At 37.3% G+C, this 17,203-nt stretch overlaps 1 protein-coding gene across 2 annotated transcripts in view; it reads right to left on the bottom strand.

Annotated features, from left to right (window-relative positions):
* Window positions 1-17,203, bottom strand: part of Fsip2 (fibrous sheath interacting protein 2) — a 78,845-nt gene that overhangs the window by 2,732 nt on the left and 58,910 nt on the right. For both annotated transcript variants that reach the window (XM_052181173.1, XM_052181174.1), the window contains exons 18-21: window positions 7,156-7,650; window positions 5,790-5,881; window positions 3,942-3,988; window positions 800-843 (exon numbers count right to left, since the gene is read on the bottom strand). In XM_052181173.1, the coding sequence (XP_052037133.1) occupies window positions 800-843; window positions 3,942-3,988; window positions 5,790-5,881; window positions 7,156-7,650 (678 nt within the window). The remainder of the gene's footprint in view (window positions 1-799; window positions 844-3,941; window positions 3,989-5,789; window positions 5,882-7,155; window positions 7,651-17,203) is intronic.

Raw genomic sequence — 17,203 nt, 5'->3', positions numbered from 1 at the left:
ATTGTTAAATAGATGCTTATGTCCATAAAAAAAGATTAGTTTGAATACAGTAGAAACTAGTTTCTTTGCAAGATTGGCAAAGTATTATAGAGGAGTTTATGAATTGGGTCTGAAATTGTACTATTTTGTAATACTGGAAAACTGCTGAGTCACTAGTGGATTCGTTATTCTCTATTAATTGATGTGGGGGAGATTACAAAGCTGAACTAAATAAACCAAGAAGTCACTGTGAAAAAGAACAAAGCAAAGAGAAGATACAATAGCTGTATCTATTAAATTAAAAGGGTTGAAGAACAGGAAAATTCCTCAGCTCACACAATGAAGGGGTTAGCTGCATGTAAAGTCAGTTTGTAAAGAACAAATAAACATGGTAGAACCAAGCATTCATCTCCTTGCACATCTTTGAAATTTCCCTGTGTGTCCTGTCTACATCTAACGTATCATCACTGGGCTCTTAGCCCTAGGTAGAATCAAGTAACTCATGTTCAGGCTTTTCTTCAGAAACAGAACAAACTATTAATGGAACTGAAGTTAGGTGCTGAGAATCAGTGGCTTACTGTCAAAATCACTGAATTCTGATTCAACTCCAATGCCAAAAATTTTCATTAAGAGTTTTACGATATTAAAGACAGTTGTCATTTGGAAGGGGAGGTTTGTGTGTGAAGGGATTGTGAACAGGGCAATGTTTCCTGATGTTGGTCAATAATGCCACTCAGTCTCTGAAAGAATTTGAAAATTGAGATATTTAACAACTGGACCCTGGAGTACAGAAATTAGAGGATAGTGAAAAAATATTTACCTCAACACTATTTGAATTTCCTTCTTGTGGGTCCTGACAACTTTCTGTAAAAGGTAGAAAAAATTCTTAGAAATATACATAAATAATACACTTATACATAAATATACACATACATATATTTGTTGATACAAATACAATCTTTTCACCTTAAATCATGTAATATAGGCATATAAGGTTATTATTATTTTTAGTGGACATACAATTGGAACAAATTTGACATAAATGAGAACCCTAGAATATAGAATTTGTATTTGTTTTCAAATTGGAAATAATGAAAGATAACTGTGATGCATCAGGAGAGACAAGCTCTGTACTTCAGTCGCTAAACCTTTAGTCAAAGCCACACAAATCCAGTGCCAGGTTTTTTTTAACCTATAAAAGACAGATTACCTTAATGATAAATCTTAAGCGCCCTCCCAACTTTACCTTGCTTTATATTTGTTTAATTACAGAAATTAAAATGAGCCAGGCATACTGGCACACACTTTTAATCTCGTCAGAGAGGGTCTAATTTTTGTGAGTTCAAGGTCAGCCTGGTCTCCATAGCAATTTCCAGTTTAGGCAGAACCACAGATTAAGATCTTGTCTTAAAAGCAACACACACAAACACATCTGAAGTAAAGATAGTGACAATGCTTTACAATGTGGAATCTTTGAGTCAATACTCAAAAATGAAAAGAAAATCAAGTGGCATCACATGAGTTCAAAAAGTTCCAATAGAGAGCAGCTCATCATTGAAACACAAGGAATTAGAAATAACTTTGCAAGCAAAGTTTCTGGGAGACACATTGTCAGTGAGGCAAGTAATCTGTCAGCGAAGAAGCTTTGTTGAGTCTTAGCTTTGTTGTTTAGAACTTGAAGAACTAAATCTAACTTTTCTGACTTAGTTTCCTTATAAGTAAAATAGAAATGAAACTATTTATTTTAATTATAAGATGCCATGAGGGAAGATGGAAATATATCACATTCAAGTACTGTATACTCTATACATATGAAGTCATCAAAAGCCATCACAAGTAATTATAAATAATCCTTTGGGAGCAATATATATTTTAGCAAAAAGAGTAAAGGCAATATTTGCAAGTAAATAAGAATGATTGAGATATGTGAAAAAATTAGTAAATTTATGATTGATTAATTATATTCCTAAAGAACACGATTCTGTTTTCCATTGTACACAACTGAACTGAGTTTTGCTTTGAGATGATTGAAAAGAGTTAGGTTTCATATGAGAACCATAATTGTAAACATCAATGTATGTCTCTATAGTATATAGGCACTGGACTATTCACTGTGAATAGGTAGCTATTCACACTGGGAATTTTGTTTTATAGTGTATGGAACTAAGAATAATTGTGTCCAGCCTGACCTCTCCATTGAAATTTATCCTGAAATATCCAGTTGCTCAAGTTATCTCGCTTAATTGTCTAAGAGATACTTTAATATCATAACTCAAACTCTTTTTACATTTTTCTTCCCCATTCCTTTAGCTTCATTCATATATTATTTGATGTTTTTAATTTCTATATGCTAATAAGCTATTTTAGGCTTCAATGGAAATCAATTCAGCAAGTTTGCATTTGATAAAATGTAGTCAAGATCAGAGAATTAACATAAATGCACTTTAGACAACTGCATGGGAGACAAGGAAAGCAAAGGCATGGCCTAGGTGATGCCAAAGAATTCCGTTTCTGGGAGTGTGATCAGAAGAGATTGCTCTGGGAAACCTAAGTGGGAGAGTCTAAAGAGAGGAAGAAATAAGGCACACACACTAAGGGGAAAGAGTACTCCAGAAATCTTGGCAAGAGAAAGGCCCTGTAGGATTGATGGACAGCAAGGGGATTAGGAAGTAGTTTGCTTTAGTAGTGGAAGCCACAAGAGAAATGGAGGAAGATGTGAGAAAGGTAATTGGTCTAGTATGAGCAAATGGAAAACCTTGTAACCACTGGAATATTTTGAAATTATGTCAGTAGTAAAATGGGAAGGACTTTTCAACCTCTGGATTTATCTTATGTTCTTATCATTGGACTCTTCAACTCAAGTTAACATGTAAATTCCATAAGAACAAACTTGGTCAATATTATTCACACATGTAATATTATAACAAAATTAAAAAGAAAGGACTGCTTGATGAATCTTCAAGTGAATTAATGAAGAAATGACTTGGTCAGCGACAATATCATGAGGAATGCTAGAAATATACATAATTCAAATATTAAAGTAAGACAAAACAAAATAAGACACAAAATTTAATTACAGGCAATGAGCCTCAGCTGGACTCTTAGACAATTGTTTTTAAACCTCAGAATGAAAAAGAATATAGCTGAACAGGTCCATGCTGGATCTTATAATCTGTGACCTATAACTCAGGATTCTCACTACCGATGACCATCATATCTACAGATTTTTGTATGATAATGGTGTTCAGACAGGATCACTGAAAACAGTGAAAATGATTTCTATATCCAATTTGAGGGAAGGTGTTTTTTGAAGAGGTTGCAAAGTAATACTTGAGATAAACTTGTGGCTTGAACTTCAAGGCCAGCTATAGTAAAAATGACCCCTATACCTTTTTTGTCTATATTGTTATCATTTAGTCTGGGTTATATCTTGAGTTATGAACAAATATTGGACAAAAACATCCTAAGGATGTACTTAGCAGTCCATAAACGATAATATTAGAAAAAACTAAACAGTTCATGCTAGCCAGATTTTAATGTGAACAAATCTAGTTGGTCTTTAAAAGGCCTTTTACCTCCTAGTTGGGATAAGCTCTGATACAAAGGAATTATTAGTTTTCAGTGAGAAAATTAAATCCACTTATAGTCTAGATAGAAGTTGATAAATATATTATATATATGTATATATAATGTATATATACATTCTTCTCTTCTTAGAGGAAGATAGGCAATATACTTTATACCAAATTCATATAAGACAAAGTTTTAAGCTTATTTTAAGAGATAGTTGAAATGATAACGATCACTTCCTAAAAGTAGCTATAACTAATGGAAAAATAAACTAGTATCACTTTCAAGGTTGATAACTAACATTTTCCTAATAGGAAACAATTACGTTATCAAGATAGTCAACAAAGTTTCTCGTTCATGAGTTTTTAAAAGTTAAAAAAAAATTATCCAACCTTCTAATGCATGAGCCTTTGGTTCTGGTATAAATTCTTCAGCTTCACTAAAATAAAATAAAAAGGAAAATTTTAATGTGTACATTTCACAAATGAAGAAGCTACTGGTTAACCAAAATCTGCCATTCTTCATATGGAAGTAAGCCACAGATATTATGTTGCTAAAATTCAAAATGGGAGGAGACTAATTTAATAAATTGATTTCCCCAATTTTAAATATATGATTATATATACATAAAACTGATCACCTTAGAAAGTTGCAGTGACTGGTTCATGCCATTTGGAACATTCACACGGCTGTTCAACATTACTATCTTCCACCTCCTGACCATGTTCTGAGCTTGAACATTAACACCCATTTTTTTTATTTCTTCCTCCAGGAAATAACTATCTTATTTTGTGTCTTCAAGATTTTGAATAGTACGAATAAGTAGAGTCTTAATCCTATTCATCATTTTGTGATTTATGCTAATTAGTTCAACATAATCCATTTTCGTGAATCACGTAGCATGTGAGGATTTTCTTTAAATAGTAGGTAATATCCTAAAGAATACCTAATACAGTTTCTGCTCATGAATTCATCCACTGATGAACGTTGTAGGTTGTTTTCCTCATTGGTCTATTGTGAATCATGCTGTTATTGATACAGGTTCACAAATACCTGTTGCAGTGCCTGCTTTCAGTTCTTTGAGGAATATGCTCAGAATTTCGGGGCTACCTGATAATTCCATGTTAATTTATTTAGGAAAGCTCCACACTGATTTTCACAATGATTTCACAATTTTATAATTTTATAATCAGTGCAAAAGGGGTTTGGGCGCTTTGCATTCCTCAGACTTATTTTATTTTTTTCCCTTTCTATACTCTCATCTCCCCATTTCTCTTCAGCTATTCTCATTTGTTCAAAATGGCAGCTTCTGTGATTTCAATTTGTGTTTCCTTAGCGATTAGTGACTGGAGCTCCTCATGTGCTTTCCTTAGTGAGGAGTAATGTGGAGTGCCTTCCATCTGCTTTGTCTACACCACTTTAGAGGACTGTAACATTCAGATAGTTTGCATTCTTTTACTGTTTTGTTGGGGTTTTTGAGGTATGGGGGAGTAGTTTGGATATTGATAGCATATATATATATATATATATATATATATATATATATATATATATATATATATATGTGTGTGTGTGTGTGTGTGTGTGTGTGTACGTATGTGTGTATGCATGTGTGCAATTTGTAACTGTTTTTCATTCTTTGTATTGATATTTTACTTTGATTTTGAATCAACCATTTTTTTGTCAGAGCACAGTATATATCTTATTCTGTTTAATAGTTTTTATTTTCACTTTTGTGGGTTTTTATATTAATATATAGATAGTTTGTATTGTTAAAATTAATCTGAGTGCTCCAAGTAAACCCTTTACGATGTCTACTTCAGATTCTTCTTGTAAATCAGAGCTATAGAGTCTAACCTTTAGTTTACTTAACAAAAGTGACAGGGACCTTTCCGTGCTGACAGTCCACTTTGTGTTACTGACCTAGCAATATCCTTCCTGTTTTGATAACAACTATAAACAACAATACCCTATTACAACAGCGAATATCTGATCAATGACATTTACATACTGGACTGCAAGTGTTGAAATGAATATATAGAGACTAACGAGAGGTACAGAATCCTTGGCAAGAGAAAAGTTAAGACTTATAGTGGAGTGAAGGGATGGAGAATCAAAAGTGAGGAGGTTTTGAAGCTGGACACTTGGTCAACTACAAATTTACTAGCAGCCCCAGGCTTGCCATAAGGCCTGCTCTCATTTCATGTTTCTATATTTACACTGCATTAAATTTAATGTACCCAGATAGGAGGTCTTCTTGGTTGTAGGATGATGTGCTCATAATTCTGTGTATGAAGTAATGTGTTGGTTCAGTAGCAAGGATTTCTTCTTTCTGTAATATTACAAGTCAGGTATTACAAATGATAGAACTCAAAGTATGCTTTGTCCCTCATTGGCATTTTTGCATTCAATAAACACTTTAATGAAAAGAAAACTTTAGAGAGTATTTAAAGTATTATTTAAAAGTTAAAGAAAGTTTTCATAGTACTGTAAATTTTGAAATGGTTCTATGAAGATATTCCAAATTATGATACTTGGTTTTGAACACAGTTTAAACATAAACATAGCACAGATGTTGAAGGATGTAAAATTCAATTTTTAGACTTTAAAATATCTTAATTGCAGTTTATATCATTAAATAAAAGAGGAGAGATGGAACTCTAGGCATCTCATAAGCTAGTTTAATTAGACATTTTAACACATACTCTGATCTGTTTGTTGGAAAACCATGTGCTTCTGATTTGACTGAAAATACATGTGTATATTTTCTGTGGTTTTCTGTTAGCCTAAACACAGAAGTACAAAATCTCTGTTAGGGTGCTTAAGACAATTGTCTCACTAGGAAATCCCACATCATATGATTTCCAAAAATATGATTAGGTCAGACTTATGGACAGGGTGAAACCAAAGGCGTCATTGTATTTCTTATCATCATTTGGCAGCTTGGATGCAGTAACACAGACTGTACCTCACAACGATTAAAAAGTTTAATGGATGTTAAAAATATTTTCATTAATCTGTTACATTTAGGTAGGATCTTGAAAACAGTTTTAAAAAAAGCATTCACCTTTTGTGACTTTGTTTTGTGACAGGTAATGCATCTATTAAGTGAAAATCTGAATTAAAACCTAGGTAATGGTTTCCTTTATGTTCCTATTTGCTTCCAGTGGTGTGGATTTGGACCAGGTCTCAAGACATGCTATGCAGCAATCTGACTTTCCAAAGATCATTTATAATATCCTTATAACTTAACCGGTCCATCTGGATTCTTCCTATTGACATGAAATTGTCTATGGATGTCCAACAAATATTTACAGCCCCAATAAAAATGGAGTATATCGTTTAATTAATAAATTAATATGGTTGAATTTCCCTTAATCAGTTTCCACTTTTCTTCAGCTGGTTGTTCTAGGTTTCTTTCTATCAAATACTTGTTTGAATTTCATGTTCTGTTAATAATCTAACCTATACTGTATATCCACAGGCTTACATAGATAATGATTCTACTTTAGGATAATTTTGCTTTGTAATCAAGTGGCATCCTAGTAGCAGAATGCATGAGGCTGTCTGCCTTCCCAGTTTCTGGGAGTTATGCATGTCACCTACCTTATATTGTAGCTTGTCCCTAGAAGATGTTGCTTCTGCCAGGCTTTTGGAAGTGGGCATGTCAAGCTCAGCAATGGCTCTTTTAACATATGTCTTGCTAGGTTCCATTATCTGAGTCCCAGTTGATTCAATACTTTCAATATTTTCGCCAGATGTGGGCTGACAACATTTGCTCAGTGCTAAGAACTTTTTCAGGCTGCTTGTGCTTGTTGTTGTCTTCGGCGAAACAACATGGCTGTCTACAGATTTCACAACTTGGTGAACACGACCTCCAGATACTTTTCTTAAACACTGGTCTCCAACAACTTCTCCTAGGACAATTTCCTCATCATCAGAAATCGTGTCCTCTCTTAAGCTACTATCTGAATCTTTTTGACCAATATCATGAGCTACTAGTCGAATGATCAGATCTTTCTTGTTATTAATATCTTTCAAAAGCTCTACTCTGGTGATATCAGGTCTTCTCACATTTTGAAATGAATTTCTGCCAACAGCCTAGAATTGAAAATTCAATGAATAGCAAAAATAAATATATTAGTCACTTTTCTGATATTACTTTGTGCCATAATCCTTATTTATGATTCTTAACTCTAACCTAAGATATATCTTCAAATATCATTACTAGTATATTTTAACTATTTAAAAATCATGTGCAATATTTGCTTGCTTATGCCATTATTTTTACATTCTAATGATATAAATCTGTCATAATTTATTCCAAACATTCTGTTTAATAGCATGGCTTAAGCTTTATATTTTATTTTAATGAACTTACTGCTTTTGATGTTTTGTCATTTCTCTTAAAAATTGTAATAGAACTACTTGTCATTCTTATGTAGTCATTAAGGAATTCTATAGAAATCTAGACATTGTTTTTTACTAAAGAAATGTCAAGATTTTATAAATATACGTAAATTCTACTTATAAAAGCAATGATACATTGGAATTGTGATCTTTAAACTACATTTTCCCCTTCATAATACCATTCTTTGTTTTTTGCAAAAACATATGTAATCTTCATTTCTTACTCATACTCCACTCAAATGTTCTCATTGATAATTTTTTATTATTATAGATAAATCCAAGAAATGGTAACTGTAATTCAATAACAAAAACACTCTATTTTTGCAGCCTTTGGCTATCTCAGCAATTTTTAAATAAGTAGCATTTTATTATTTTATTATTCATTAATTATAATTATTGTTTGACACAATCTTTCTTTGCAACTTTCCAAGCTATTTTTTAAGTGATAATGGCTTAAAAGTATCTTCTGTAGAAATTAACTATTTAGAAGCAACTCTTTAAATAATTGGAGCAACATTATTATATGTTAAAAATTAGTAAAGTTAGAAAATCCAAATATACTTTGGGGATTTGCTACTGAACATGGTTTAAATATGTCTTATTAGGGGAAAGGTATAGCATCTCTAAGCAGAATGTTAAACCATGAGGCAAAGCCAAGAGCCTAAAGTACTTCACCTTCCCTACCAGGTTTTTTGTCTGTCTCTACGTTGAAAAAAGACCTGATTATACTCAATCTCATTATCTCATGAGGCACAAGAGATTTCTGTGCTCTGCATTCTGGTTGTTTATTATTATTGTTGTTGTTACTATTATTATTAGTCACAAATGGAACTTTCTTCCCTCCAAAAAGAAAGTGGTATTTCTTTCTGTTTACAATTACTGTTTTCTGTGGCTCATATGTGACCTAAATAAAATTGGTAAGCAAGAAAAGAAATTGTTATGGATTTTTTTAGTAGGCAATTAAATTTTATTTTAGTAATATTATTCTATAGGGTGTTCACACAAAGTTTACTCTCATGTAATTGCTTATATATAAATGAATAAGTGAATACTACACACAGTATATGCTAATGTAACAATGAGAACTCAGAAAGGAGAGGAAATTTCAAACATGAAGAGACTATCTTATGTTCTTTAAAAATAAAAAATGAGATTACAAATAGGGCTGCTATGAACATAGTGGAACATGTATCCTTATTACATGCTGGGGAATCCTCTGAGGCCCAGGAGTGGTATAGCAGGATCTTCTAGAAGTGAGGTGCCCAGTTTTCAGAAGAACTGCCAGACTGATTTTCAGAGTGGTTGTACCAATTTGCAACCCCACCAGCAGTGGAGGAGTGTTCCTCTTTCTCTACATCCTCGCCAACATCTGCTGTGTCCTGAATTTTTAATCTTAGCCATTCTGACTTGTGTAAGGTGAAATCTCAGGGTTGTTTTGATTTGCATTTCCCTAATGACTAATGAAGTTGAGCCTTTTTTAAGATGCTTCTCCGCCATCCGAATTGCCAGAAGCTGGAAAGAACCCAGGTATCCCTCAACAGAAGAGTGGATGCAAAAAATGTGGTATATATACACAATGGAGTACTATTCAGCCATTAGAAACAATGAACTCATGAAATTCTTAGGCAAATGGATGGAGCTGGAGAACATCATACTAAGTGAGGTAACCCAGTCTCAAAAGATCAATCATGGTATGCACTCACAAATAAGTGGATATTAACCTAGAAAACTGGAATACCCAAAACATAATCCACACATCAAATGAGGTACAAGAAGAATGGAGGAGTGGTCTCTTGTTCTGGAAAGACTCAGTGAAGCAGTATATGGCAAAACCAGAACAGGGAAGTGGGAAGGGTTGAGTGGGAAAACAGGGGGAGGGAAGGGGGCTGATTGGACTTTCGGGGAGTGGGGGTCTAGAAAAGGAGAAATCATTTGAAATGTAAATAAAAAATATATCGAATAAAAAAATAAAATATAAAAAAGAAAAAAATGGAGGCGGTGGCGGCGGTGGCAGTGCAGCAGTGGCTGGTCCAGCTGAAGGGCCATCAGCAGTGGAACCAAGGCGACACAGGGCCCAGTTAGGCCCTGCGCCCACGACCACTGACCTTCGCTGACCAGCCGGGCGGCAAGCAGCTGCGGTTGTGCAGCACCTTTCGCTGCACAGAAGCCACTTCAAAACTCGGCCTCCCGCCAGTCAGGAGAGGCTTATCTCCATCTTGATTTCGGACTCCAGAGATCGGACAGACTGAGGTACACAAACATAATCCGAGGCCAACACCGCGGGGGTCTGAGCCCGACGGGCGTTGGCCTGGACCCAGGCCCTGGGCTGTTCGAGGGGCCATCGGGGTGCCAACCCATCCAGGAGGTTTTTTGCCTGGGCCTGCACGCGCACCGCCATTTTGCCTGCAGGAAAACAGAGAGCTCTGGCGGGCAGAGCAATAACAGGCATAGCCTGAGGCTAACAAAGCTGGGGTCTAGGCCCCAAAAGGCACAGGACTGACCCCAAGAACTGGGCGGCTTGGTGGGCCATCTGTGAGTCAACCCGCCCAGGAGGTTGTTAGCACAGCAGACTCTCCCAGCACTTTCAGGGAGGGCAGGCGCGCATGCCCGCCATCCTGGTCACCTGGCGGACCCAATTAACAGTCATAGCCCCAGGGGAACTTTGCTCGGACCTTGGCCTCCCAGGCTTTTGCCTGGCCTCAGGGCCTGGGCGGCCAGGCTAACCTTGTGTGCGCCAGCCCGGTTGGGGGGATCAGCTGCCCAGCGGTGTGAGTGGAACACAGGGGAGGTCCCTGCAGCATATACTGTCGGCACTCCCTGGGGGTGCACACGGGCTCCATCTGGTCCACAGACACAATCTGGGGCAAGGCCTCAGGCGGGAGCCCTCAGCTCAACTCTCTCCGCTTCCGGATCCAGATCAGCCTGGGCGGCCGCACCTCATCTCCAGGTCCTGCAAGAGGCTAGCGGGGGCTTCTGGGCAGCCAGCTGGGAGAAGTCGTGTGCTCCAGTGAATCCAGCGGGCCCCAGCGGGAGCCTTCGGGTGCCTGCTTCTGGATCTGAACAGCCTGGGCAGCAGCACCCTGTCTACAGGCAGTGCAGGGGGTAAGCTGTGCACCAGAGGCCAACAGGGAAGGGGCAGCTTGCACTGGTGAGTCCAGCACTGACAAGACCAATTAACACCAGTGAGAACTAGATGGCAAAAGGCAAACGCAGGAATGTTACTAACAGAAATCAAGGCAATATGGCAACATCTGAACCCAGTTCTCCTCTACCAGCATGTCCTGGATACCCCATCACACCAGTAAAACAAGATTTGGATTTAAAATCACTGGTCATGATGCTAGTACAGGAACACATGAAGGACATACTTAAAGAAATTCAGGAGAAAATGGATCGAAAGTTAGAAGCCCTTGCAAGGGAAACACAAAAATCACTGAAAGAAATCCAGGAGAATACAAAAGCCAACAAGGAGGAAACGCAAAAAACACTTAAAGAAATACAGGAGAACTTTGGTCAACAGGCTGAGGTCATGAAAGAGGAAACACAAAAATCTCTTAAAGAATTACAGGAAAGCACAAACAAGCAAGTGAAAGAGCTAAGCAAAACCATCCAGGATCTAAAATCAGAAGTAGAAACAACTAAGAAAACTCAAAGGGAGACAACTTTGGAGATAGAAAGCCTTGGGAAGAAATCAGGGGACAGAGATGCAAATATCAACAACAGAATACAAGAGATAGAAGAAAGAATCTCAGATGCTGAAGATTCCATAGAAACCATGGACTCAACAGTTAAAGAAAATGCAAAATGCAAAAACTTGTAACCCAAAATATCCAGGAAATCCAGGACACAATGAGAAGACCAAACCTAAGGATTATAGGCATAGATGAGAGTGAAGATTTACAACTTAAAGGGCCAGCAATATCTTCAATAAAATTATGAAAGAAAACTTCCCTAACCTAAAGAGAGAGATGCCCATGAATATACAAGAAGCCTACAGAACTCCAAACAGACTGGACCAGAACAGAAATACTTCCCGTCACATAATAATCAAAACACCAAATGTTCTAAACAAAGAAAGAATATTAAAGGCAGTAAGAGAAAAAGGCCAAGTAACATATAAAGGAAGACCTATCGGAATCACAGCAGACTTTTCACCTGAGACTATGAAGGCTAGAAGGTCCTGGGCAGATCTCATGCAGACTCTAAGAGAACACAAATGCCAACCAAAACTACTATATCCAGCAAAACTCTCAATCACCATAGATGGAGAAACTAAGATATTTCATGACAAAACCAAGTTTACCCAATATCTATCCACAAACGCAGCCCTACAAAGGATAATAGGAGGACAACACCAATACAAGGAGGGAAACTTCACCCTGGAAAAAGCAAGATAGTAACCTTTTATCAACCCCAAAAGAAGTTAAGCAATCAAATTTAAAAAATAACGTCAAAAATGATAGGAAGTAACAATCACTATTCCTTAATATCTCTTAACATCAATGGACTTAATGCCCCAATAAAAAGACACAGACTAACTGACTGGATACGTAAACAGGACCCTACATTTTGCTGCTTACAGGAAACACACCTCAGGGTCAAAGACAAACACCACCTTAGAATAAAAGGCTGGAAGACAATTTTACAAGCAAATGGTCTCAGGAAACAAGCTGGAGTAGCCATTTTAATATCAGATAAAATTGACTTTCAACCCAAAGTCATCAAAAGAGACTCTGAGGGACACTTCTTGCTGGTCAAAGGAAAAATACAACAAGAAGAACTCTCAATCCTGAACATCTATGCTCCAAATGCAAGGGCACCCTCTTTCGTAAAAGAAACTTTATTAAAACTAAAAGCACACATTGCACCTAACACAATAATTGTGGGTGACTTCAACACTGCACTTTCCTCAATGGACCGATCAGGAAAACAGAAACTAAACAGGGACACAATGAAGCTAATTGAAGCTTTGGACCAATTAGATTTAACAGATATATATAGAACATTCTATCCTAAAACAAAAGAATATATCTTTTTCTCAGCACCTCATGGTACCTTCTCCAAAATCGACCATATAATTGGTCACAAGACAGACCTCAACAAATATAAGAAGATCGAACTAATCCCATGCCTCCTATCTGATCACTATGGAGTAAAAGTGGTCTTCAATAGCAACAGAAACAACAGAAAACCCACATACACGTGGAAACTGAACAATACTCTACTCAATGATACCTTTGTCAAAGAAGAAATAAAGAAAGAAATTAAAGACTTTTTAGAACACAATGAAAATTAAAACAGAACATACCCAAATCTATGGGACACAATGAAAGCAGTGCTAAGAGGAAAACGCATACCCCTGTCTGCCTCCAAAAAGAAAATGGAGAGAGAATACATTACCAGCTTAATGACACACCTGAAAGCCCTAGAACAAAAAGAAGCTATTTCACCCAGGAGGAGTAGAAGGCGGAAATCATCAAACTCAGGGCCGAAATCAATCAAGAGAAACAAAGAGAACCATACGAAAAATCAACAAAACCAGGATCTGGTTCTTTGAGAAAATCAACAAGATAGATAAACCCTTAGCCAGACTGACCAAAGGACACAGAGAAAGTATCCAAATTAACAAACTTAGAAATGAAAAGGGAGATATAACAACAGAAACTGAGGAAATCCAAAAAATCATCAGATCCTACTACAAGAGCCTGTACTCAACACAACTGGAGAATCTGGAGGAAATGGACAATTTCCTTGACAGATACCAAATACCAAAATGAAATCAGGACCAACTAGAACATCTAAACAGTCCCATAATGCCTAAAGAAATAGAAGGAGTCATAGAAAGTCTTCCAACCAAAAAAAGCACAGGACCAGATGGTTTCAGTGCAGAATTCTACCAGACCTTCAAAGAAGAGTTAACACCAATACTCTTCAAACTATTCCACAAAATAGAAACAGAAGGAACACTACCCAATTCCTTCTACGAAGCCACAATTACGCTGATAGCAAAGCCACACAAAGATCCAACAAAGAAAGAGAACTTCAGACCAATTTCCCTTATGAACATCGATGCAAAAATACTCAATAAAATTCTTGCCAACCGAATCCAAGAACACATCAAAATGATCATCCACCATGATCAAGTAGGCTTTATCCCAGGAATGCAGGGTTGGTTCAATATATGGAAATCCATCAATACAATCCACTACATAAACAAACTCAAAGAACAAAACCACATGGTCATTTCATTGGATGCTGAAAAAGCATTTGACAAAATTCAGCATCCTTTCATGCTTAAAGCCTTGGAGAGAACAGGAATTCAAGGCCCATACCTAAACATAGTAAAAGCAATATACAGCAAACCGGTAGCCAGCATCAAACTAAATGGAGAGAAACTTGAAGCAATCCCACTGAAATCAGGGACCAGACAAGGCTGCCCCCTTTCTCCTTATCTTTTCAATATTATACTTGAGGTACTAGCTCAGGCAATTTGACAACATAAGGAGGTCAAAGGGATACAAATTGGAAAGGAAGAAGTGAAACTATCATTATTTGCAGATGACATGATAGTCTACCTAAGTGACCCAAAAAACTCCACTAGAGAGCTCCTACAGCTGATAAACAACTTCAGCAAAGTGGCAGGTTATAAAATCAACTCAAGCAAATCAGTGGCCTTCCTATACTCAAAGGATAAGCAGGCTGAGAAAGAAATTAGGGAAATGACCCCCTTCACAATAGCCACAAACAGTATAAAGTATCTTGGGGTGACTCTTACCAAACATGTGAAAGATCTGTATGACAAGAACTTCAAGACTCTGAAGAAGGAAATGGAAGAAGACCTCAAAAATGGGAAAACCTCCCATGCTCATGGATCGGTAGAATCAATATAGTTAAAATGGCCATTTTGCCAAAAGCAATATACAGAGTCAATGCAATACCCATCAAAATCCCAACTCAATTCTTCACAGAGTTAGAAAGAGCAATTATCAAATTCATCTGGAACAACAAAAAACCAAGGATAGCTAAAACTATTCTCAGCAACAAAAGAAAGTCTGGGGGAATCAGTATCCCTGACCTCAAGCAATACTACAGAGCAATAGTGTTAAAAACTGCACGGTATTGGTACAGTGACAGGCAGGAGGATCAATGGAAAAAGATTGAAGATCCAGAAATGAACCCACACACCTATGGCCACTTGATCCTCGACAAAGAGGCTGAAAATATCCAAAGGAAAAAAGATAGCCTTTTCAACAAATGGTGCTGGTTCAACTGGAGGTCAGCATGCAGAAGAATGCGAATTGATCCATCCTTGTCTCCTTGTACTAAGCTCAAATCCAAGTGGATCAAGGACCTCCACATAAAGCCAGACACTCTGAAGCTAATAGAAAAGAAGACCCTTGAGGACATCGGTACAGGGAGAAAGTTTCTGAACAGAACACCAATAGCGTATGCTCTACGAACAAGAATTGACAAATGGGACCTCATAAAATTACAAAGCTTCTGTAAGGCAAAGGACACCATCAAGAGGACAAATCGGCAACCAACAATTTGGGAAAAGATATTCACCAATCCTACATCAGATAGAGGGCTAATATCCAATATATATAAAGAACTCAAGAAGTTAGACTCCAGAAAACCGAACAACCCTATTAAATAATGGGGTACAGAGTTAAACAAAGAATTCTCACCTGAAGAACTTCGGATGGCGGAGAAGCATCTTAAAAAATGCTCAACTTCTGAATTTTTAATCTTAGCCATTCTGACTGGTGTAAGATGAAATCTTAGTGTTGTTTTGATTTGCATTTCCCTAATGACTAATGAATTTTGTCAGTCTGGCGGTTCCTCCGAAAACTGGGCACCTCACTTCCAGAAGATCCTGCTATACCACTCCTGGGCATATACCCAGAATACTCCCCACCATGTAATAAGGATACATGTTCTACTATGTTCATAGCAGCCCTATTTATAATTGCCAGATGTTGGAAAGAACCCAGGTATCCCTCAACAGAAGAGTGGATGCAAAAAATGTGGTATATCTACACAATGGAGTACTATTCAGCCATTAGAAACAACGAATTCATGAAATTCTTAGGCAAATGGATGGAGGTAGAGAATATCATACTCAGTGAGGTAACCCAGACTCAAAAGGTGAATCATGGTATGCACTCACTAATAAGTGGATATTAACCTAGAAAACTGAAATACCCAAAACATAATCCACACATCAAATGAGGTACAAGAAGAAAGGAGGAGTGGCCCCTGGTTCTGGAAAGACTCAGTGAAACAGTATTCAGCAAAACCAGAACGGGGAAGTGGGAAGGGGTGGGTGGGAGGACAGGGGAAGAGAAGGGGGCTTACGGGATTTTCGGGGAGTGGGGGGGGCTAGAAAAGGGGAAATCATTTGAAATGTAAATAAATTATATCGAATAAAAAAAATGCTCAACTTCATTAGTCATTAGGGAAATGCAAATCAAAACAACCCTAAGATTTCATCTTACACCAGCCAGAATGGCTAAGATTAAAAATTCAGGAGACAGCAGGTGTTGGAGATGATGTGGAGAAAGAGGAACACTCCTCCACTGCTGGTGGGGTTGCAAATTGGTACAACCACTCTGGAAATCTGTCTGGCGGTTCCTCCGAAAATTGGGCACCTCACTTCCAGAAGATCCTGCTATACCACTCCTAGGCATATACCCAGAGGATTCCCCACCATGTAATAAGGATACATGCTCTACTATGTTCATAGCAGCCCTATTTATAATTGCCAGATGCTGGAAGGAACCCAGGTATCCCTCAACAGAAGAGTGGATGCAAAAAATGTGGTATATCTACACAATGGAGTACTATTCAGCCATTAGAAACAATGAATTCATGAAATTCTTAGGCAAATGGATGGAGCTAGAGAACATCATACTAAGTGAGGTAACCCAGACTCAAAAGATGAATCATGGTATGCACTCACTAATAAGTGGTTATTAACCTAGAAAACTGGAATACCCAAAACATAATCCACACATCAAATGAGGTACAAGAAGAAAGGAGGAGTGGCCTCTGGTTTTGGAAAGACTCAGTGAAACAGTATTCGGCAAAACCAGAACGGGGAAGTGGGAAGGGGTGGGTGGGAGGACATGGGAAGAGAAGGGGGCTTACGGGATCTTCGGGGAGTGGGGGGGCTAGAAAAGGGGAAATCATTTGAAATGTAAATAAATTATATCGAATAAAAAAAATTTAAAAAAAAAGAAAA

Source organism: Apodemus sylvaticus, chromosome 5, assembly GCF_947179515.1.
Source record: "Apodemus sylvaticus chromosome 5, mApoSyl1.1, whole genome shotgun sequence".
NCBI lineage: Eukaryota > Metazoa > Chordata > Mammalia > Rodentia > Muridae > Apodemus > Apodemus sylvaticus.
Note: the sequence above shows the minus strand (reverse complement) of the source record. Positions and strands in the feature narration are given on the sequence as shown.